Source organism: Crocuta crocuta, unplaced genomic scaffold (genome assembly GCF_008692635.1).
Source record: "Crocuta crocuta isolate KB4526 unplaced genomic scaffold, BGI_CrCroc_1.0 scaffold15, whole genome shotgun sequence".
NCBI lineage: Eukaryota > Metazoa > Chordata > Mammalia > Carnivora > Hyaenidae > Crocuta > Crocuta crocuta.
The window spans coordinates 3,025,588-3,049,780 of NW_027530508.1; the positions used below are offsets into that span (position 1 = coordinate 3,025,588).

The window sequence follows — 24,193 nt, forward strand, 5'->3', positions numbered from 1 at the left end:
TGAACATATATGGGAGGAGAGAACAAAGAAAAAGAGAGGGAATGAACCCGTGTGAAACTGTTAATGATAGAGACAAACTCAGGGTTGATGAAGGAAAGTGGGTTGGGGGTGGACTAGATGAGTTTTTGGTATTAAGGAAAGTACTTGTTATGATGAGCACTGGGGGTTGAATGTAATTGATGAATCACTAAACTATATTCCTGAAACCAATCTTTCACTTTATGTTAACCTAACTAAAATTTAAATAAAACTTTGAAAAAAAGAAAAAACTACCCTGCCCTATAAGTTACAGGGATGAACGTAGAGCACAGGGAAATAGAGTCAACAGTATTGGAACAACATTGTATCGTGACAGATGGTGACTACATTTACCATGGTGAGCATTGCATAATGCATAAAATCATCAAATTAATTACTATGTTGTGCACCTAAAACTAATATAGCACTGTATGTCACTTTGATAATAATTTTTTTTAATATTAAAAAATTAAATTTTCTCTGGCATGAAAAAAAAGAATTAGACCCATAAATAATACATATTTGGCCAAGTGATTTTTGTCAAAAGTGCCAAAGCAATTCAATGTGGAAAGGAGAGTCTTTTCAACAAATGGTGTTGAAACAATTAGATATTCATATGTTAAAAGAAGAGGAAGAAGAAAGAAGAAGAAAAAGAAGAAGAAGGAGAAAGAGGAGGAAGAGGAGGAGGAGGAGGAGGACAAGGACTCCGAGGAGGGCGAGGAAAAAATGAGAAGGAGAAGGAGAATCTAGACCATTTCCATGTCTACTACACAAAATTTGATATTTTCTAAAAATATATTAACTTATGCAAATACTACTGTACAATATGCACAAAAATACTAAGAACAAATTAATATGATCAGATGGATCATAGACATAAATTTAAAGCCTAAGACTATCAAACTTCTAGAAGAAACTGTAGGAAAAAAATAAAACTAAAGGTTAATGATCTTGGATTAGAAGAGGCATTTTAAGGTAAGATGTGAAAAGCACAATCTATAAAAGAAAACATTGATCCATTTGACTTCTGTAATCTCTACACCTAATTTGGGGCCTCAACTTGGAGGTAGGGCCTACTGGAGGGGGCAGGGGCGACATGCAGAAAGGAAGCATTATCTCTCCTGCGCCTCTTCACTCTCTCTGAAAAAGAGAAGAGGACCCCTCACCAAGTGAGGTCTTATCTGCATGACCTCAGTTTCACAATCTAGAAGCAAATTGCTACCTCACAGCCATATCACCCCTCCTAGGTACTTCCTCTTAATCACGGAGGGGGCGGGCTTTCCTCTCTACAGAACAGAGGCCCATTCTCCCCAGCACACACTTTTGCACAGAGAGGGTCCCCAGACCTCCATGATGTCGGCCCCTGCCTCTAGGCCCCACCTGCCTCCTTACCTGCTGCTGGCGCTGCTGTTGGGAGTCATAGGTAAGCATTGCCTTGGGGTACAACCCTCTTTCCCTGCTCCCTCAAGCTCATCCATGTCCCTGGACATTAAGGGCCTCCAGGTAAGCACAGATGTACTATCCAGGGCTGCCACAGAAGGTCAAGGATTGGGTGTCATCTGAGAGCGTGAAATCAGGGATGTGAGCATTTCCTCTATGGATCCATCACCTGCAGCTGGTTATCAGTGGTATCCAGACAGGGGATGCTTCAATCTGCCACAAGGACAATTTTGTATGTATTAAGTGATCTACTCTTCACAACACCCCTGCCTGATAGCTAGGGCTGTGCTCCCAATTGGCAGATGGAGAAACTCAGGCAGAGAGTGGAACTGGCCCAATGTCACCTACCTAAGTCAGTACAGCTGCTGGGGTTCATGTCCAGGCCACCCAGCTCCACGGTTCATTCTCTTAACCGTGTTATGCTGCTTGGCCTCTCAGTGGAGGCTAACTGTAGAAACCTCAGAAAATACAGAGAGGGGAACAGAAGAGGCATCACTCATCACACCCTGAGGTCTCCAGAGTTCCGGTTCTGCCATGTGTACTCCCAGACTTTTGTTACTGATGTGTTGGATGTTTCCTATGTGCCAAATCTTTTCCTGATCTTTTAACATGTATTACAATTTCATGTAATCCTCAAAATGATCTGTACACTAGCATGCTAGGCCACACTTTATATATACTTAAGAATACACTTGTGTATATGTGTATGTAGACGTATGAGTGGGTGTGAGAAAGGGTACACACGTGGGTGTGGGTTATTTGAAAACGCTTTCTTATTGATTTCTTCAGATGACATCCACTCACTCTACGTGAAATGCACATTGAACAGATGCTTGGTTCCTGGTCTCTTAGCTACTCACCCTCATTTTCTACTTCTCTAAATTTACTGCATACCCTCCAACAAGCCCTTAAGATAAGCAAACTTCTCTCTGGGTAGAATGAATAGAACTTTGTGCATTACTACCTTGGAGGTTCTCCTCCATGCTGGATTGGGGTGGGGAGGAAACAAGGGGATACAAGATGTGGAGAATCCTGCCTGTATGAACTGCATCTGTAATTGTATCCATATCCACATCTTAACCCCAATCATCTAGTGTTGGCTGATGCCTCCATGCCTCAAGAAATCTCATGAGTAATAACTTTTCAACTTCCTGAGCACTCACCATGCTCCATACACACTTGGAAATGTATATGTTTGTAATGTCCTGTGAACTTTGCATCCGAGGTAAACATTTTCGTCCCCCTAGTTACTGATAAGAAAAAGGAAGCACAGAAAAGTCCAAGGTCACTCAGTAGTGAATTGTAGGGCTACATTTTTTTTCCTTTTTAATTTTTAAATTTACACCCAAGTTATATAGCATATAGTGTAGCAATGATTTCAAGAGTAGATTCCTTTATTCCTCTTACCAGTTTAACCCATCGCTCCTCCCACAATCCCTCCAGCAACCCTCTGTTTGTTCTCTATATTTAAGTCTCTTATGTTTTGTCCCCCTCCCTGTTTTTATATTATTTTGACTTCCCTTTCCTTATATTCATCTGTTTTGTATTTCAAATTCCTCATATGAGTGAAGTCATATGATATTTATCTTTCTCTGACTGACTAGTTTCACTTAGTATAATACCCTCTAGTTTCTTTTTTTTTTTTTNTACTCCATTGTATGTATGTGTATATAATATCACATCTTCTTTATCCATTCATCCATTAATGAACATTTGGGCTCTTTCCATACTTTGGCTATTGTTGATAGTGCTGCTATAAACATCGGGGTGAATGTGTCCCTTTGAAACAGCACACCTGTATCCCTTGGATAAATACCTAGCAGCACAATTGCTGGGTCATACGGTAGTTCCAGTTTTAATTTTTTGAGGAACCTCCACACTGTTTTCCAGAGTGGCTGCACCAGTTTGTATTCCCACCCATAGTGCAAAAGAGGTCCTCTTTCTCTACATCCTTGCCAACAAGTGTTGTCGTCTGAATTATTAATGTTTGCCATTCTGACTGGAGTGAAGTGGTATCTCATTGTCGTTTTGATTTGTATTTCCCTGGTGTAGAGTAATGTTGAGCGTCATTTCAACATGGTCTGTTGGCCATCTGGATGTCTTCTATGGAGAAGTCTCTGTTCATGTCTTTTGCCCATTTCTTCACTGGATTATTTGTTTTTGGGTGTTGAGTTTGATAAGTTCTTTATAGATTTTGGATATAACCCTCAATCTGATACGTCATTTGCAAATATCTTCTCCCATTCTGTTGGCTGTCTTTCAGTTTTGCAGATCGTTTCCTTCACTGTGCAGAAGGTTTTTATTTTGATGAGGTCCCATAGTTCATTTTTGTTTTTGCTTCCCTTGCCTCCAGAGTTGTATTGAGTAAGAAGTTGCTGTGGCCGAGGTCAAAGAGGTTTTTTACTGTTTTCTCCTCTAAGATTTTGATGGCTTTCTGTCTTACATTTAGGTCTTTATTCCATTTTGAGTTAATTTTTGTGTATGGTGTAAGACAGTGTTCCAGTGGTTCATTTTTCTGCATGTCGTTGCCCAGTTTTCCCAGCACCATTTGCTGAAGAGACTGTCTTTATTCCATTGGATATTCTTTCCTGCTTTGTCAAAGATGAGTTGGCCATACATTGTGGGTCCATTTCTGGGTTCTCTATTGATCTGGATGTCTGTTTTTGTGCCAGTACCATACTGTCTTGATGATTACAGCTTTGTAATACAGCTTGAAGTCTGGAGTTCTGATGCCTCCAGCTTTGGTTTTCTTTTTCAGGTTTGCTTTGGCTATTCAGAGTCCTTTCAGGTTCCATACAAATTTTAGGATTGTTTGTTCTAGCTCTGTGAAGAATGCTGGTGTTATTTTGATAGGGATTGGGTAGGGCTATGATTTGAACTCAGACAGTCTGATTCTAGATCTCACAGGTCTAACCATTGCTCTTCTCAAACCGTATGGCTCCACTTTCATCCCATGAGATTTTTGCCATTCTGCCAATGGTGTAAGGAAGACTGTGGAGGGTGGGGGTGGGGGAGTGGAGAAGAGCATTTGTGGTTTGCTTCTCTCAGGCTCTTCTTCTTACTGTGTATATGCAAATGATTGTTTCTCCCAAGTCATCTTGATTGGAAACTCAGCTTCTCATAATTTCTTGAGAAATTCTCCACTGAAAATAGACTTCATATCTCAGAAAGGGGTCGCACTGGGCATTTTGCAGATTACACAAATATTTACTAGATAACTACTAGGTGTCAGAAAGTGCTTTATGAACTTAGGGCATACTGGTTATTAAAAGAGAAAAGTAGCTGCCCTCAAGGAAGTTATATCATAGTGGAGGAAAGGACAGGAAACAACAGACATACCAAATAAGTAAATAACATAGTATATTAGAAAGTGATGAGTGTTAAGAAAAAAAACATGATAGTACAGCTGGCTAAGAGAATGGGAGACTCTTTAGAATGGGATATATTTAAAGAGGCAGCCTAGGTGGGCATCACTGAGAAGGGAGATTTGAGTAAAGATTAGAAGAAAGTGAGGTGTGAGCCATGTGATTTTCTGGAAGAAAAGCCTTCCTGAACAGCATGGAGACAGCATGTGCACATGCCCTGATCCCCATGCTCTGTTCGAGAATTTGGGCTTTTACTCTGAGTGAAAAGGTTGCCATTATAAGGTTTTGAAGACGGAATGACATGATCAGACATGAGTTTTAACTTATTCTAACATTTGATTGAAATTAGACTACCACAGGGCATAAATATAAGCAACTAGAGCATTCAAGAGCTCATTGCAGGGGCGCCTGGGTGGCTCAGTCGGCTGAGCGTCCGGCTTCGGCTCAAGTAATGATCTCGCGGTTCGTGGGTTCGAGCCCTGCATCAGGCTCTGTGCTGACAGCTGGCTCAGAACCTGGAGCCTGTCTTCGAATTTTGTGACTCCCTCTCTCTGACTCTCCCCTGATTATGCTGTCTTTATCTCTCTCTAAAAAATAAATAGAACATTAAAAAAAAAAAACTTACCACTATTTAAAAAAATAAAAAAGAGCTCATTGCATTCATATGAACAGGGACAGGCAGTTTGCATTGGAACAGCAGCCAGCAGACGAAAGGGAACGAGGTCAGATTGCGGGTGCATGCAGAAGGGGAAACAACAGGATCTTCTGATGCATAGGATTTGGAGTAGGAAAGAAAGGTTCCCAAAAGCTTGGGCTTGAGTGTCTGGGAGAATAGAGGTGCCTCAGCTGAGATATATAAAGATGTATTGGAAACTGAGGAGTTCTGTTTGGGACACGATAACTGTGAGAGGTTAACCTCTATCGAAGTAAAGTGGTGAGTGGCTGGTTGGACGCACAAATCCAGAGTTCAAGGGCAAGGCCTGAGCCAGAGATGGAAATATGAGAATTATAGATACACAGATGGCAGAGTTTACACCTTTCCCTGGCTCCTCCTGACCCTTTTAATCCATCTCACCTCCTCCCTCCCCTGTTTCTTTCATTTCTTTCCCCAAGATGCATTCCTATTTCTTCCCATTTCTCTTTTTTTAAATAGTTTATCAGTTTGTCAGGTTGGTTTACATATAACACCCAGTGCTCATACCAACAAGTGCCCTCCCCCAAGCCCACACCCTCCTTCCCCTCTCCACCAACCCCACTAGCCCTCAGTTTGTTCTTGGCATTCAAGAGTCTCTCATGGTTTGCCTCCCTCCCTCTCCCCAACTATTTTTCCCCTTCTTCTCCCTCGTGGTCCTCTGTTAGCTTCCTCCTAATCCACCTATATGTGCAAACATATGGTATCTGTCCTTCTCTGCCTGACTTATTTCGCTCAGCATAACACCCTCAAGTTCCATCCATGTTGTACAAATGGCCAGGTTTCATTCTTTCTCATTGCCATGTAGTATTCCATTGTATGGAATACACAAGTATACCACATCTTGATCCATTCATCTGTTGATGGACACTTAGGTTCTTTCCATGTTTTGGCTATTGTGGAGAGTGCTGCTATGAACATTGGGGTACATGTGCTCCTATGCATCAGCATTTCTGTATCCCTTGGGTAAATTCCTAGCAGTGCTATTGCTGGGTCATAGGGAGTTCTATTGTTAATTTTTTGAGGAACTTCCATATTGTTTTCCAGAGAGGTTGCACCAGTTTACATTCCCACCAACACTGTGGGAGGGTGCCCATTTCTCCACATGCTCACCAGCATCTAGAGTCTCCTGATTTGTTCATTATAGCCACTCCAACCGACGTGAGGTGGTATCTCAGTGTGGTTTTGATTTGTATTTCCCTGATGAGGAAGAATGCTGAGCATCGTTTCATGGGTCTGTTGGCCATCTGGATATCCTCTTTGGAGAAGTGTCTGTTCATGTTGTCTTCCCATTTCTTCACTGGATTATTTGTTTTTTGGGTGTGAAGTTTGATGAGTTCCTTATAGATTTTGGATACTAGCCCTTTATCTGATATGTCATTTGCAACTATTGTTTCCCATTCTGTCGGTTGTCTGTTAGTTTTATGGATTGTTTCCTTTGCCGTGCAGAAGCTTTTTATCTTGATGAGGTCCCAGTAGTTTATTTTTGCTCTTGAATCCCTTGCCTTTGGGGATGTGTCAAGTAAGAAATTGTTGCGGTTGAGGTCAAGAAGGTTGTTTCCTGCTTTCTCCTCTAGGATTTTGATGGTTTCCTGTCTCACTTTCAGGTCCTTTATCCATTTTGAGTTTATTTTTGTGTATGGTGTGAGAAAATGATCTAGTTTTATTCTTCTGCATGTTGTTGTACCAACTTTCTTCTCCAGACTTACAAATCAACCACCTGATGTTCTTGGCACACAAAAGACATACCTGTAATGGCATGTGCCCTCCTTAGGAGACAAGTTTGTTGCAGATAGTGCTAAGTGCATGGTTTCACCAGCTCACACTCTGCAAGAGTGAACCACAGATTTTCTCCCTGAGTAGTAGCTAAGAAATAGGAAAGAACACGGGATGTATGTGTGGTGTCACAGCAGCCTGCTCCTCTGATTTGTATCCCTGCCTGGTTTTTAGGACACTTCAATAAGAAGGAATTATTTTGGGGTATTTTCTATGTCTTCAGAGACTGGCTAGTCACTGAAGCAGTGAAAAATCCACCTGCAAAGTCTTGCACCAATGAATGCCCCTAAAGTGACTGTGTCACTTCAATGCATAACTCAATGTCTAGACATAGACAAGCTCCCACAACTCTTTTCAGAACACGAACAAATTTGCAGCCTAGTATTTTCCTTGGTTAGTTGCTCTCATGGTTCTATCTCCACCTTCAAGGACAAGTTTATCAAATCTACCAGCCCCTGGAACAATACACTTTCTTTTTCCTCAAACCATTTAGTCTAATTGGAAGGCTCTACATGGGGTGATCACCTTGTTTGAGTACATAATTCTTACTGTGCTAAAATATACATAACATAAAATCTACCATTTCAACCATTTTTAAAGGTACAATTCAATGGCATTAAGTATATTCATAAAGTTGTAAAGCCAATACCACTGTACATTTCAGGATTTTTTCCAACATCCTCAGCTGACACTCTGCACCCATTAAACAAGAATTATCCATTCCTTCTGCCCCCACAGCCAGTGGTAACCTCTGTTTTACTTTTTTGTATCTATGAATATGTCTCTTCTGGTTACTTCATGTAAATGGAATCATGTATGTGTCCTTTTATATGTGGCATATATCACTTAGAATGATATTTTTTAAGTTCATCCATATCATAGTACATATCAGATTATCACTGCTTATTAAGGCAGAATATAATTCCATTGTATATATCTATCAATATTTTGTGAATCCACTCATCTATGGATAGAAATGAGTTATCTTTCTGGGGTGCCTGAGTGGCTCAGTAGGTTAAGCGTCTGACTCTTGGTTTTGGCTCAGGCCATGATCATGGTTTTGTGCATTCAAGCTCTGCAACAGGCTCCTTGCTGACAGTGCAGATTAGGATTCTCTGGTTTAGGATTCTCTGTCTCCCTCTCTCCCTCTGCCCCTCCCCCACTCATGCTTTCTCTGTCTCTCTCAAAATAAGTAAACAAACTTAAAAAAAAGAGAAATGAGTTTTTTCTCCTACCTTTCAGTTGTCATGAATGCTGTTATGAGCATGGACATACAAATATCTGATAACATACCTGTAATTTGGTGGGTATTTACCCAAGATTGGAATATTTGGATCACATTGTAAATTCTATATTTAAAATTTAATGAAAATATCCACTGTTTCCACAGTGGCTGCACCATTTTATATTCCTACCAACGACATACAAGAAAGAAGCCATTTACAGCAATGTGGATGGAACTGGAAGGTATTATGTTGAGTGAAATAAGTCCGCCAGAGAAGGACAGATCCCATATGCTTTCACTCATATGTGGATCTTGAGAAACTTAACAGAAGATCATGGGGGAAGGGAAGGGAAAAAATAGTTACAAACAGAGAGGGAGGCAGGGAAGCCACAAGAGACTTTTAACACAGAGAACAAACAGGGTGGATAGGAATGGGTGGGGGAGAGGGGAAAATGGATGATGGGTATTGAGGAGGGTACTTGTTGGGATGAGCACTGGGTGTTGTATGTAACCCAACTGGACAATAAATTATATTAAAAATAAAATAATATGGGGACGCCTGGGTGGCTTAGTCGGTTAAGTGTCCGACTTTCACTTAGGTCATGATCNTAATATCATTATGATATAAGAAAAAACCCACAGATTTTTGAAAGAATGCTTTGCTTCTCATTTAAGTACATGTTTACTGTGTGTTGAAAGCTCTGCCCATCACAGCCACTCAGTTATCCAGGCTAATGGAACAGACTCCAGCATGTGTATGTGCTTGTGGAGGAAGGAAGTTGATCCATAGAGGGTTCTGGAAGTTAAATGCACAGCCCAGAATATATATCCATCACTTTAACTCACACACAATGGTGTAAAGAAGTCTCATGGTCCCACTGAATGTAAGGATTTAGAAAGTATAACATCCCAAGGGGCCAGACAGTGGACCAGCAGAGTCATTTGGGGAAGCACAACACTTTCAGAGAGGGCTGAGGCACTCCATCCTGCCGTGCACCACATCAGTCAATCTCTCTGTGGATTAGTGTCCTCAGCTGTAATAGGGTCCTGTGTTCCAGGGTCATCATGAGGGTTACACGCCATGTGCATCCATGGTGCAAGCTTAAGGCCCACTCACGGTGTGCACTCAGGCGATGAAAGTTATTGTGGATAAACACTTGAGAAGACAGACAGGATCAAACAAGGATGAGAAACACCTGCTTTGTTTTCTCTCAGATGTGGCAGATGAGGCGGAGCTGCAGGTGATCCAGCCTGAAAAGTTGGTGTCTGTGGCAGCCGGAGGGACGGCCACTCTGCGCTGCACCGTGACCTCCCTGCTCCCCATCGGGAAGGTGGAGTGGTTCAGGGGGACGGGGCCAGACCGGGAGTTAATCTTCAGCTCCAATGGATACCGCCACTCCCCCCGAGTAACAAATATTTCAGATTTGAAAAGGCAAAAAGTGGACTTTTCCATCCGTATCAGTAACATCACCCCAGCAGACACGGGAACTTACTACTGTGTGAAGTTCAAGAAAGGGGCTCATGATGTGGAGTTTAAGTCTGGACCAGGCACCCAGGTCACCGTGAGTGGTGAGTGTGGCGTGGGCCTCCTTTGTCTCCTGGATGTGACAAGTCAATAAGAATGCCCTCCATTGTTTGAGTAACAGATAAGGATCAGGTGCTGTAGTGGGTGTCCCTGAATCAGCCTCTTCCACAGAACAGAGAAGTTGAGGCCTGGAGAGGTTGTGCTATTTGATGAAGACCCCACGGCTGGTAAACGGTGGGAAAATCTAGAACCGGCAGTCCTCAGGCTCCAAGGTCTTCCCTTTTCCAATCCTAACCAGCCCTCTGGTTCCAGAGATGAGGGACTAAAAGGCTGAGTGACTTGCCCAGTTGCAAAGACTGACCACATCCCAGCCTCTGGAGAGACCTCTGCTCTATGTGGCCAGTGTTCTCTTTACTCAGCACTTACTGAGCACCTGCTGTGTGCAGGCTCTGCTCTGGGTGCTGTGGGAGTAATAGAGAACAAAACAGGTAAGGCTTCCTCTCTCGTGAAGTTTATGTTCCCAGCCCTTCCAGTGAGGACAAGTGCACCCAGCACAGGGAGGGGGAGATGAGTTTCCTTATAAACATCCAGGATATCACAGGGAAAAGAGACACAGAAGCCCCGGTTACTCTGCCGCCCCTGGTAGAAGAGATGCCAGATGTTGGTCACTTCCTGTGTGTCTGGTTGGAAAATGTTCCTGTGATTTAGGGACTGACTCTCACAGTAGCAACTGAGTCTCCTCATACCCCCAGGCATAGGGAGGAAAGGTGGCTTGATCCTGATTATGCAGGTATTACAGAAGGTCCCAGTGGTATGTCCCTTGCCTGGTCACTACAGCTAGTACCAGTGCCTGAGCTCCCAACCAGGTCTGCCTTCCTGGCCCTGTGACTACTGATGAGTCATTCCCGCCACTGAGCTCAGCGTCCTCATCTGTCTGTGACCACACAACCCCACAGAGCCGCTGCAGGGACTGAGTGAGCGAATGTGTTGAAAGGTGCTTACAGCAGTGCCTGGCACGTGGTCAGTGTCCCATGAATGTTGAGGACACACCGTGTACCCCATCACAAGGCAGGCACGGGAATGAAGATGAGGGTAAGAGGGTCAGCCTAGCATCAGGGACCTAGACACTCTCAACACAGCCAATCACAGCACTTTGTCCGTCTAGGGGTATCAGGGCTGCTGGCATTATCATGACTTGACTTACTCATGTGACACCTCCTACCTGTGTCTTCAGAATGTTTGCTGAGTTTTAGAAAGGAAGTTAAGTATTCACAAATACATGTATCTATAAATGTGCCCTCTGCAGACTGTTCTGGAAAGTGTTGGGTAATAAGTTACAATTTGGAGACACCGTACAGGACCTTCTGTGGGTGAAATGCCCACCCTTTCCAGTCACTGATGTGTGTGCTTCCAAGACCCAGAGAGTTTCTGCTTGCTCCGTAGGCTGGTGTCTCTGCCTGGAAATTATTTCACAATTAAGAACTAACCACCTTTGATTTCTCAGCACTCAGGGATCTTGGTTTTCAACCCAACACTGACCCAACAATAGAACACAGATTCAGAAAAACAGCCCCTCATTCCCTCCCTCTCAGATTCAGGGATTGCAGGTTAGACCCTATGGAGTATTTGTAGAAAGAGTGAAAAGTAGAGTAAATTCACAACTACTTGAAGGGAGAGCTCCAGGTGTAAATTAAGTTTGGGATGAAGATAGATCTGAGTTTGTGTGGTTCTGGAGAAGCATTTTCAGTGGTAAATTCAAAGCAAAACTGCCTGCATTGCCTCATGTGCCCCCCACTGCCACCCGGGGAAGGAGAAAGGCCTGCTGTCCCATCTCACAGGGGGCGCTGGGCAGGGCCATGTCCCCGCCTCCAGCCGGCTGGACACCTGGTTCCAGCTCTCATGGGGGTCCCGCTCCCCCCCGCCCCCACCCCTGCACTGACTGCTGCACACGCTCTCTGAAGGCAGTAACGTGTCCAGAGAGGCAGCTCAGAACGGTGGAGACCAAGAGTGACACCCACCAGAAATGTCCCTCCTGTGCCCTCAGGGGTGGAAAGTCCCCTGAAATGGACGACAATGGGGACCTTGAACTTGGGCTGGAATTGCACGTGGGCCCTGCCCCCGACTCCGAGTCAATCTCTGACCCCGCCCTCCCAGCACTATCAGAAGGGCTGAAAAAGAATCCGTGTGTCGTTCTGCACAGTGTCACACACCTGTCGTTGGGGACGATGACCACAGTCGTGCTTACTCTTCATAAATGCTCCTCTTGTAGCCAAACCCTCTCCCCCCGTGGTGTCGGGCCCCACGGCCAGGGTCGCGCCCCAGCAGCCAGTGAGCTTCACCTGCGAGTCCCACGGCTTCTCCCCCAGAAACGTCACCCTGAAATGGTTCAAAAACGGGAACGAGCTGCCAGCCTCCCGGACCACCGTGGACCCAGAGGGAGACCGCGCTTCCTACAGCGTCTCCAGCAGCGCCACGCTGGTGCTGGCCCCGGGGGACGTCCGCTCCCAGCTCATCTGCGAGGTGGACCACGACACCCTGCAGGGGGGCCCTCCTCTTCGTGGGACGGCCAACCTGTCCGACACCCTGCGAGGTAGATGCCCGTCACCCCCAGCCCAAGCCCACGCCTGGCCCCCAAGCCTCCCAGCCTGCCCCTCCCCCACTCTGTGCTCCCAGCCTTCCACCCCCCGGATCCTGACTCCTGACAGACCCTCCCCATCACCGGGCACCCAGAGTCACAGTCACTCCTACTGTTTTATATGGCAGATTCCGGGTGAACCCCTACCACGTACCAAGCACTGTGCTGGGTAGTTTCATTACCTTCCCATAGCCATGCTATTGGGAGCACCTCCTGTAATCTAACCACTATATGCTTGGTGATTTCATGTATTTTGCTAGTTACTCTATTCCAACTGCATGCCAGGGGCTCTGGATCTTGATTTCACTCATTATTACCCTAATGGGAGCCACCAGTCCTTGAGCACCTACTGAGTACCTAGCAGTGTGCTTAGGGATTTCTTTCCCAAGCAAACACTACCCTCAGTGTTTGAGCACCCACTGTTCTGGGTAATTCCCTTGCTGCGTGGGGGGAGCTAAGTTCTCGAGCCCCACCCTGTGATGTGTCTGTTTCATGAGGTCAGAGCTTCTGCTCTGTGCTGTTTCAGTTTCACCCACCGTGGAGATTGCCCAGCAACCCGGGACAGGGGACCAGGTGAAGGTCACTTGCCAAGTGAACAAGTTCTACCCCCAGCGCCTCCAGCTGACCTGGTTGGAGAACGGAAGCGTGTCACGAACAGAAACGGCCATGTTGGCATCGAACCTCATAGAGAACAAGGATGGGACCTTTAAATGGACGAGCTGGTTCCTGGTGAATGTATCCACCCACACGGAAGATGTGGTTTTCACCTGCCAGGTGCAGCATGACGGGCAGCCCACGGTCACCAAAACCCACACCCTTGTGGCCTCTGCCCACCAGAGGGACCAGGAAACACTTGCAACCCAGGGTGAGGCCAACATGCCCACTGACCAGGCATTTCAAATTTTATCCTTTCTTTTCTCATGTTAAAAGCAGTAATTCATGCCTATTACAGAATAATCTGGAAATCTATAGATATAAAGTAGAATTTTGATATGAGCTTCCCTCCCATGATCCAAGAGTGACCATTGTTAAGATTTGACACATAGCTTTTTAGACATTTCGACATAAACATACCTTAGAGAAAGAAAGAGCAGCTGGAGGGAGATGGTCCTGCTGCTAGGTACTCTCTCCTGCGCCTTCACCAGACAGGACTTATGTCACCATGCCAATCCAGCCACCCCCTCCTCTGTTCTTTCTCACCTGGGCCTGACATCTATCCCTCTTACATTTTTCTATCCTTACCCCAGCACCTCTCAAATTCTGGAAGGGAACCCTGAGGACGGAGTTTTGAGTTTGGACCAGGCTCCCAGGTGTCCATGAGTGCTCACAACACAAACCACCTTTGTCCCCTGCTTTGATTAATTATCAAAGCGATTACTCACTGCACATTTATTTGATGCCAATTCCTGGTCATTTCTGATCTTCTTCCTGCTTCAACCACCCTGGGAGCTTGTAGTTTTACAGAAGGGACTCAGGGAGCAATGGGGGACAGATGGTGAAGATGTCCTGCCCTTAATCCAGCTGATGGGCTAAACTAGCCAAGGAAAACCTTATCCTTGCAGACAGGGACCACCAGCCTGTAGAACAAACATGTGTTAGTTATAGCAGCTGAGCATTGTCCCAAGGACCTATAGGTCCCCTTTCTATGACCAAATTATATCTTATTTCTCTCTCATGTAATGTCAGGAGGAGTTTGAGCCATGTTTCCAGGAGTCTTTGGTCCAGAAGACCTTTCAAAGGCCCATTTTCTTCTCACATACCCTAGGACATTGTCCTCATTGCTGGGTCAAAACTGGGTCACCAAGTGTCCATGGCCCTGCTGACTAGGAGAGTAGAGATAGGAAGTAGAGAACAAACAATTCCTCTTAAAACTAGAGGTATGCATAAGTTGCATAATTCAGTCCACTAATGATTTATTCATGGATGCACATCCAGTTGCAAATGCAGTTCATAATTGTGTGGTCATGTGATTAGTGACTTTGGCTTTTCTACAAAACCAATACCATTATACACTTTGTAAAAGTAACAATAACTACCTACTACCAGCTAAAATGGAATCTATATTCAGATTTTCCAAAATGTCTTCTAAGACTTTATTTTGTGCACCAAACTTGGTTTTATTTCATCTCTAAATGCTTGGAGGAACTTTCTTGTGAAGCCACAAGGAACTCCAGAATTGTTTTTTTATATATATAAAGAGAATCTGAATAGCTAGGACTACTCAAATTCTTCAATTCATGTTGGACGTCTGTGGCAAGTTGTGCTTTTGAGTAAGCTGCTCCATTTTCTCTGAGTTGTCAAATTTCTACCCATAGAGTTCGCATAATAGTACCTTGGTATCCTTTTGATATCTGTAGGGTCTGTAGTAATATCCTATTTCTTTCCTGATATTGGAAATATTTCATTTCCTTCTTTTTCATTGTCAGAGTTACTAGCAGTTTTTCAGTTTTATCGATCTTTCCAATAAACTCACTTTTATTTTAGCGATTTTCTCTATTTTTTATTTTCAATTTCGTTAATTTTTCTCCACTTTTTCCCCTCTTCTTATTGATTTGGGTTTATTTTGCTCTTCCTCATTTTTGAAATGGGAGCTAGGATTGTCAATACTAGTCTTTCTTTGTTTGAATTCTTCACCTGGGTCTCCTTCTGAGTCCAGGGATTCAGTAGCATGGAGCCAGGATATCTGGTGCTGTATTCTTCCAGACTGAAGGCATTCAGCCTGCCTTCCTTCCTATTCCACCTTTCAGAGTCTTCCTATTCCTGGACTTCATATGATTTCCAGGGGTCAGTCTTGTACTAAACCGGGAGAGCAGGAAGAGACAAGTCAACATCACTTCCTCTGGATTGGCTTGGGTTAGGCTTTTAGTTTTTGGCCTTGCACTGGGGCTGTTACTAGGGATGTTACTTCTGGTGCTTCCAATGTGCCTGAACTAGCAAGCTTGCTAGTGTGTTACAACTGGAAATGGGTATTAGGGTTGTCTGGGTTGGAGGGCTGGAGGCAAGTGAAAGATGCCTATGTGACCCTGCTACACCAGGATGCCAGGGCCTCCCCTGGGCATCCCAGGGCTCCAGTCACTACTATCATTGGTCCAATGGGTTGGCATAAGAATGCACATCTTTCTGTTCATGTTTGTGGTATTGACGTATTTTATAATACTTATAGTCTAATAGACCTCTGTTCTCTCACTATAGCATAACCAGATATGTTGCAGGGGTTGGTTGGCTGGCTTGGATAGCTGGGGGAGAGAGGTTCTGAGACCTCTGAACTTTATGGTTCTTCTTTCAGGATGCTTAGGTTGCCTACCCCATTTTTCTTTCTTCCCTTCACTACTCAACTTTGAAACAGCAGCTCTTCCATCTTTTTTGCCTTTATCCCAAAGTTATGCATTTTAAATCATGCCTGCCCCCTTTGTGCACATCTTTCTTTTTAAATTTCCCTGCCTCCCTATATCAGGTTCTTACTGCTGCTGTAATAATTAGCACATGCTTGGTGACTTAAAACAACGCAATTTTTTCCTTCCATTTCTAGAGGCTGAAAGTCTACAATGAGTTGGCAGGGCTGCATTCCCTTTGGGAGAACTGAAGGAGAGTCTGTGTCCTTGCTGTTCCACTCCTAGGGTCCTGTTCCAGACTACCTCCTGCTGCAGTCACTATGCCTCCTGCTCCCACTCTCCTGCCTCCCTCCTTCACTTGTAAAGGTCTTCGTGATTAAGTTGGCTCCACTCAGATAGTCCAAGATAATGACCCCCTCAAGACTGTAGCTACTTACCATGAAGTCTGTCTTGCCATGTAAGGGACCACATATGCACAGGCTCTGGGGGATGTGGGCCAACTATCTTAAGTCAGGTATACTTTGAAACTATTTTCTATGATCTATGTCCTGATGTGCAAGACACATTTCCAACATTTTCTCATTTAAGCTGGATTTCATATTGGCAGTGGAATTTCTAAAAAAAAATCTCTCAGGCATCTTGTATAGCTGCCCTTGTCCTCTTTGCCTGCCCTTTCCTGTGGCTGGTGAGGGTGGGTGTGCAGTGGCATAAGGGATTGTGCTTTTGGATTCGGTGATTTTTCTCTTTTGTCTCCCAGAGATTTTGCAGTTTCAGATTGCTCTTCAAGGACTACTGACAGCCAGGTTTCCACAGTATTTACCGTCCTTTTATTGCTTTTCTTTGGGTTCAGAAGCTGTATTCAGAGATGAGTAACTAAGCTTCTGCCTTGTTTTCAGCAGACACAAGTACCCCAAGGACTTTGAATGTTTGTCTCCAAAGTCTCTATCCCATACCTCAGTACCTGTCTTCTATATTTCCGATCACAGCCCTATTCTACCAAAACAGATGCACTGAAGCTGAGAATCCAATCTTCTCTGTAGCACTGATACCCTTATGGGTTGGACCCAATTATGTCCTTAGCTTTTTCTGCCTTCCACCTCTAGGAATAAGAGTCTACAATTTTCCCTGGAATTCCTTTCTCTTTCACACAGAACTTTTCATATGAGATCAATCCAGCTTCACTTTGCGTTGTCTTTCTCCAAAGGACTGATGCCCAGCAACTGCTGCCAATCCTGTAGTTTTATAATTACAGTTTATTTCAAGATTACCAGAGTACTCCCCTCCTCGACCTACTCCATCCCAGGTCACCACTTTGAGGTTTAGCAGTGACAATAGCAGGGCAAGCCAGGTCCTACCCTGCATTACTGCCCACCAAGGCCGGGGACATTTGGCCAGCCAACTGATAGAGATCCAGGTCCCAGAACCAAATCTGCACATTAAAGCTGGGTTTCCAGACGCTTCCCTGACAAACTCCACAGGTCAACTGCCTTGGGAAGCAGCCTGTAAGGTCATATGTAAAGGGGGAAAGCTCAGTGTGGCGTTCTGCCCAATTCCCATGCATGTGAGACAGGGAAGGAGGCAAGACTGGCAAAGGGAGACATTGAACACAATGCAGCACAGAAAAGTCATACTTGGAAAGTATATCAAGCCATACTTGACAGAAAACAGGCAAACTAGATGCTGTTTTTGATGTGTTTTAAATGGAACAGAAGGGTGAAACTTCTGTATCCGCACTTCTTCAGTACTCTGCTGCAGGCTGCCCTCTAGAAGCAAGTGCAAACATGGGCAATGCAGTTCTTTCAACTGACAAAAAGTCCAGAGGGCCACCCAGCTGAGACCTGCCACCCTCCAACACACCAGGGGTAAAAATGGTGGGTCTCTGCTCCTACCTCTAGGATTATCCCATATATTTCAAAAACGTATTTTAATTTCTTGATGTAAATCTGAGAGGTTGGACTGTTCTGGTCCAGAGACAAGGTCTCAGATTCACCCTAAGGGACAGCAGTGAGGGATATCCCACTCATCTTTGACCCTCTGTAAACTATGAGCCTGTTCCCTCATCTGAAAGAGGATGAAAGTCCTGCACCATAGGGTGTGGGGACCAAGTCAGTAAAGCTCATGTACAGGTAACTGAGTGCTCATGTCTCCACCCCTTCCCTCAGGAAGGACACCTGATAGCCTGAGAAGGGGTGAGGGAGATGAGGCACTTCAACTGTAATTCTGCCTTGAGCCTCTTGCAGGGAGATTCATGAGCTTCAGGGCATTTATGGGTCCAGGGCTCCTCAGATGAGGTAAGTGGAGGCCCCTGGGAGTGGACTCCTGGATGCCTCCTCTGAAGGTGCCTCCTGTCCCTTCATTTCCAGATCAAGAACTGTCCACTCCACTCCTGGTGACTCTCTGCCTGGGCCCCAAGCTGCTGCTGCTCATCACTGTCTCTGCCATCTATGTCCACAGGAAGCAATGGATTGACTGTGAGTTATGGATGAGGAGGGCAGTGCAAAGTCCATCCCAGAAAGAGCCAGGTCAGCGGGAGGAGCAGCCCACAGGTCACACAGGGTCAGCGCCCACCTGGAGTAAAGAGCAGGTGACATACCTCCCTCGATACCCTCAAGAGCTTCAGGGATCCCTCTGGGAGCGTCCAAACTCCCAGGAAGACTATCAGGTCCTATAGGAGGTGGGTGGGGTCAACAGCTGTCAAAGGATGTGCACAGAGTCCTAGGGCTTCTGAGAAGGAAGTGGGCTGAATGAGGGCCAGCTGGGTGGGAAAATCTCTTGGAGACCATCTCTAGATTCTTTGGGCACAAGGAGTCCACAGTTAGAGGAAATCTGACAGTTGCCCGCCGGTTGCTCTGGGGACACCTCCCACTCTGACCCTCTATGGGACAGACTGGAAGGGTCAGGAAGGGGAATCAGGACCTAGGGATGAAAGCTGAGGAGGCAGACTCTGTTGTCAGGGGCTGCCTGTCCTCTCGTAACAGGTGTCCCATGACGAAAATAGCACCAAGGACATAGGAGACACATAGAAAACATTTCTGGAATGGTGAGCAGATAATGAAATGTGAACATGGGTCCACAGCTCCTTCCTCCCCTGCTACAATTCCCCTCAGTCTCTGCTGCCTCTTTCCTTCCATAAAGGGCCCAGGATAATACAAGGAACAACTAGAAGTATCCATAACTCTGCCCCAAATGCCTTCTTCCCCAGAGACCCACCTGCCACAGTTCCTGCTGCTCCTTCTCACAGTCCTTGATGACCCCAAAGCTGGGTCTTCATACCTGTTTTGAGCAGGGGCCATGGAACATCTCTGGAGACTGGCACATGGCAATCTTACTAGAATATGAGAAACAAGTCACATGTACACATACCAGGCTATCTCTCATCCTTCTCCTGGGGACAGTGGTCATGAAGTACAGACTCAAGTCCATGATCTCATAGGTTATTTCTCCCAACCCCCAGATTCCCCAGCCTGGGTGAAGTTCTCTAATGCCTCTTGAATACAAATGAATCCCATCCTGGAATGAAGAAGAGAAAGGATTCTCCTTCCTCTTTGCCTACATGTCTTACTCCTCAAACCCAGAGAGAAGACTCCTTCCATTCCCTGTGATGAGAATACTAGCTCTTCATTCACCTGCATGCTTTCCAGTCCTGCTTAGGTACCGTGCTGACAGTTCAGAATCAGGAGCATCCATGATTTCCTTCTTCATATCCCATGTTCAAGTCTGCCTTCATAAAGCTATGTCCAGTGGCAAGATGGTAAATGGTAAACAATCCACTCTCAGAAGGAAAAAGAAGCCTGATTTGTAGTGCTTGTCCACTTCTCTGGTATCTACACTCCCAATGTGGCCAATTTCAAGCTACCAGCAATTGAATTAGCTCACAAAATTTCTGAAAAAGTCTTAGGTGTCAGTGCAAGCCTCCTCCCACACACTGTAAACTCCATCTAGATTCTTCACACTGCTCATTCCCGGGCTGCTTCCTGGTCCCAGCCACAAGTATCCCTTCCTGGACAATTGCTATGACCTTAACAGACTCTCTAGTTGCAGCCAGTGACCCTGTGGAAATGGAAGTCAAATTGTACCCCCTCCTCTGCTTCTTCCCCCTACAGATGTGCATGGCGCAGTCTCTCTCTCTTTCAAGCTCCTTCAATAAAACACCCCACATAAAAAATCAATTCCACTCTCTCAGTCTGTGTTCCCACAGCTCATACCTGAATTGAACTGTTTCCCCAGAACGTAAGATCATCCAACTCGATAAATGGAGACAGTGCTCACTTTGCACGGTGATGCAGGACCAAAACAATGCTGGTTCAGCTGAAATTATGTGAGGTGATGCCCATAATCAGTGGGAAAAGTAATGATTTTTCTATGACCTTTAGAAACTTTGTTCAACACCTTAGAAACCCTCCAACAATCAGTCATGAATATATAGGGACATAAAAAAAAAACAAAACAGCAGGGGTGCCTGGGTGGCTCAGTCGGTTAAGCGTCCAGCTTTGGCTCAGGTCATGATCTCACGGTCCATGGGTTCGAGCCCATGTCAGGCTCTGTGCTGACAGCTCAGAGCCTGGAGCCTCCTTCAGATTCTGTGTCTCCCTCTCTCTCTGCCCCTCCCCAGCTCATGCTCTCTCTGTCTCTGTCTCAAAAATAAATAAACGTTTAAAAAAAAAAAACAGCAAACCTATTCACTTGGTATATGGGCTGTTGAAACATTAGAAACATTGAAAAGGGAAGAGTTGTATTTGTAAAGATTTATCAAGAGTAGTTTGCAGAGGGCTTGCTTTCCTCTGACTTCACAGTTGACGATATAGAGCAAGTGTCTGAGTTATCTCCCTCCTCTCTAAATTGGGATCACCTTGCAACATTCCATCCTTTGCACTTACAATGCTGTGAATTCTTGACAACATTAATGTGAATAGTTGCTGGCATCATTTCCTCTGGGACATTGCCATCCTCCCTCCCCTACTTTCCTCAGTGACATGGTAAGTTTACCTTCACTCCACTCCTCTGACTGCATACCTAGACTCTGGGAACAGTATCCATGGCAGCATTTCCATGCAGGTCTCTGTGCCTTCATGAACCCCACTCACAGTCAGTTTGAACCTTACCTCCAGCCTCATCTCTTCTCATTTCTCCTGTGCCCCTTCAGCTTTGTGCCCATTCCATTTTGCCATTTTTTCCCACTATTGTACAATGTTACTTGGGTTCATTGTGGGGAGACCAGGAGAATACACAACCACCTGCTTTGCTATTGTGGTAAATGCATATCATAACCGAACTATCCTTGCATCTTGATCTCAGACTTTCTTTTTTTTTTTNAAATTAGTTCCTATTGTACAAGGCATCCAGTTTATGGTGTTTTCTTCTAGTAGCCCAAGCCAAGACAAAATATAAATAAACTATGGACTTTGCCCAATAATAATGTACCAATAAGGGTTCACTAAATTATAGCAGATGTACCATATGACTGTAAGGTGTTAATAAGATGGGAAACTGTGTGCAGCTGTATATTGGATCTCTGTGTGATTGTCACAAGTTTTTCTAAATGTAAAACTGTTTCATAAGTTAAGTCCATTTAAAAAAAAAAGTCAACATCTTGTCCTCAGCTGGATCTCTGCCTCTTGCACCCCCTTGTGGGGCAAAGCAATGAATGGTGGAGAGATTTTGTTTTATAACCCAGATTTTTTAAAAATAGTTTATTGCCAAGTTGGTTTCCATATAACACCCCCCACATCCCCACAAGTGCTCATCCCCACAAGTGCCCTCCTCCATGCCCATCACCCCCCTTCTCCTCCCCCCTATACCTATCTCACTCCAAATCTGAGGTTCCTTCTCCTCCTTCCTCTGTCCTCTGTCCAGAGCTCATTCCAGAGCCAGGCACTCAGAGATTCCAGAAAGAGTTGCTTCTCAGTCCCCATGATAGTCATGCTAAATATTTCCAATTAGTGGGGTCTATCCACCAAGAGGACATAACAGTTGTAAACATTTATGCTCCAAATGTGAGAGCACCCAAATATATAAATCAATTAATCACAAATATAAAGAAACTCATTGATAGTAATATCATAATAGTAGGGGACTTCAACACCCCACTTACAGCAATGAACAAGTTATCTAAAAAGAAAATCAACAAGGAAACAATGGCTTTGAATGACACACTGGACCAGATGGACTTAATAGATATATTCAGAACATTTCATCCTAAAACAGCGGAATACATTCTTCTCCAGTGCACATGGAACATTCTCCAGAATAGAACACATACTGGGACACAAATCAGCCCTCAACAAGTACAAAACGACTGAGATCATACCATGCATATTTTCAGACCCTTAAGCTATAAAACTCAAAATCAACCACAAGAAAAAATTTGGAAAGATAGCAAATACATGGAGACTAAAGAACACCCTACTAAAGAATGAATGGGCTAACCAAGAACTTAAGGAAGAAAATAAAAAGTACATGGAAGACAATGAAAATGATAACACCACCATCCAAAACTTCTGGGACACAGTAACAGTGGTCATAAGAGGGAAGTATGTAACAATCCAGGCCTTCCTAAAGAAGGAAGAAAGGTCTCAGATACACAATCTAACCTTATACCTCAAAGAGCTGGAAAAAGAACAGCAAAAAAAAAAAAAAAAAAAAAAAACACAGATCAGCAGAAGACAGGAAATAATAAAGATTCTAGCAGAAATCAATGTTATTGAAACAAACAACAACAACAAACAAACAAAACAAAAACAAAACCAGAACAGATCAATGAAACCAGAAGCTGGTTCTTTGAAAAAATTAACAAAATTGATAAACCACTAGCCAGTTTGATCAAAAAGAAAAAAAAAGGACCCAAATAAATAAAATCAAGAATGAAAGAGGAGAGATCACAGCCAACACAGCAGAAATGCAAACAACAATAAGAGAATATTATGAGCAATTATACACCAATAAAATGGGCAATCTGGAAGAAATGGGCAAATTCCTAGAAACATATAAACTACCAAAACTGAAACAGGAAGAAGTAGAAAATTTGAACAGACCCATAACCAGTAAAGAAATTGAATTAGTAATCAAAAATCTTCCAAAAAACAAGAGTCCAGGGCCAAATGGCTTTCCAGGGGAATTCTACCAAACATTTAAGGAAGAGTTAACAACTATTCTCTGGAAGCTGTTCTAAAAAATAGAAATGAAGGGAAAAGTTCCAAACTCTTTCTATGAAGCCAGCATTACCTTGATTCCAAAACCAGACAAAGACCCCACCAAAAAAGAGAACTATAGACCAATCTTCCTGATGAACATGGATTCAAAAATCTCAACAAGATATTAGCCAACCAGATCCAACAATACATCAAAAAAAATTATTCACCAAGTGGTTGATTTATACCTGGGATGCAGGGCTGGTTCAATATCCGGAAAACAATCAATGTGATTCATCACATCAATAAAAGAAAGGACAAGAACCACCTGATCCTCTGAATAGATGCAGAGAAAGCATTTGACAAAATACAGCATCGTTTCTTGATAAAAACCCTTAAGAAAGTAGGGATAGAAGGATCATACCTCAAGATCATAAAAGCCATATATGAAAGACCCAACACTAATACCATCCTCAATGGGGAAAAACTGAGAGCTTTCCCCCTAAGGTCAGGAACATGACAGAGATGTCCACTCTTGCCACAGTTATTCGACATAGTACTGGAAGTCTTAGCCTCAGCAATCAGACAACACAAAGAAATAAAAGGTATCAAATCGCTCAGAAGGAAGTAAAACTTTCACTCTTCACAGATGACATGATACTCTATATGGAAAACCCAAAAGATTCCATCACAAAACTGCTAGAACTGATCCATGAATTCATCAAAGTGGCAGGATATAAAATCAGCATACAGATATCAGATGCATTCCTATACAACAACAATGAAGCAACAGAAAGAGAAATCAAGGAATCTATCCCATTTATAATTGCACCAAAACCCATAAAATACCTAGGAATAAATCTAACAAGAGAGGTGAAAAATCTATACACTGAAAACTATAGAGAGCTTAGGAAAGAAATTGAAGAAGACACACAAAAAAAATGGGAAAATATTCCATGCTCCTGGATAGGAAGAACAAATATTGTTAAAATGTTAATGCTACCCAAAGCAATCTACATATTCAATGCAATCCCTATCAAAATAACACCAGCATTCTTC

At 44.0% G+C, this 24,193-nt stretch overlaps 1 protein-coding gene across 2 annotated transcripts; it reads left to right on the top strand.

The window, feature by feature from the left end:
• Positions 1-1,332: 1,332 nt before the first annotated feature.
• Positions 1,333-20,638, top strand: LOC144233912 (signal-regulatory protein beta-1-like). 2 transcript variants are annotated; one of them, XM_077766992.1, is made up of 6 exons: positions 1,333-1,441; positions 9,731-10,084; positions 12,310-12,630; positions 13,202-13,540; positions 18,371-18,591; positions 19,462-20,638. In XM_077766992.1, exons 1-6 carry the CDS (start codon positions 1,369-1,371, stop codon positions 19,477-19,479), a joined length of 1,326 nt encoding a protein of 441 aa, XP_077623118.1. In that variant the 5' UTR covers positions 1,333-1,368; the 3' UTR covers positions 19,480-20,638. The 2 variants fall into 2 exon arrangements, with proteins under 2 accessions (XP_077623118.1, XP_077623119.1); XM_077766993.1 differs by having other exon boundaries at positions 18,371-18,478.
• The last annotated feature ends 3,555 nt before the right edge of the window (positions 20,639-24,193 follow it).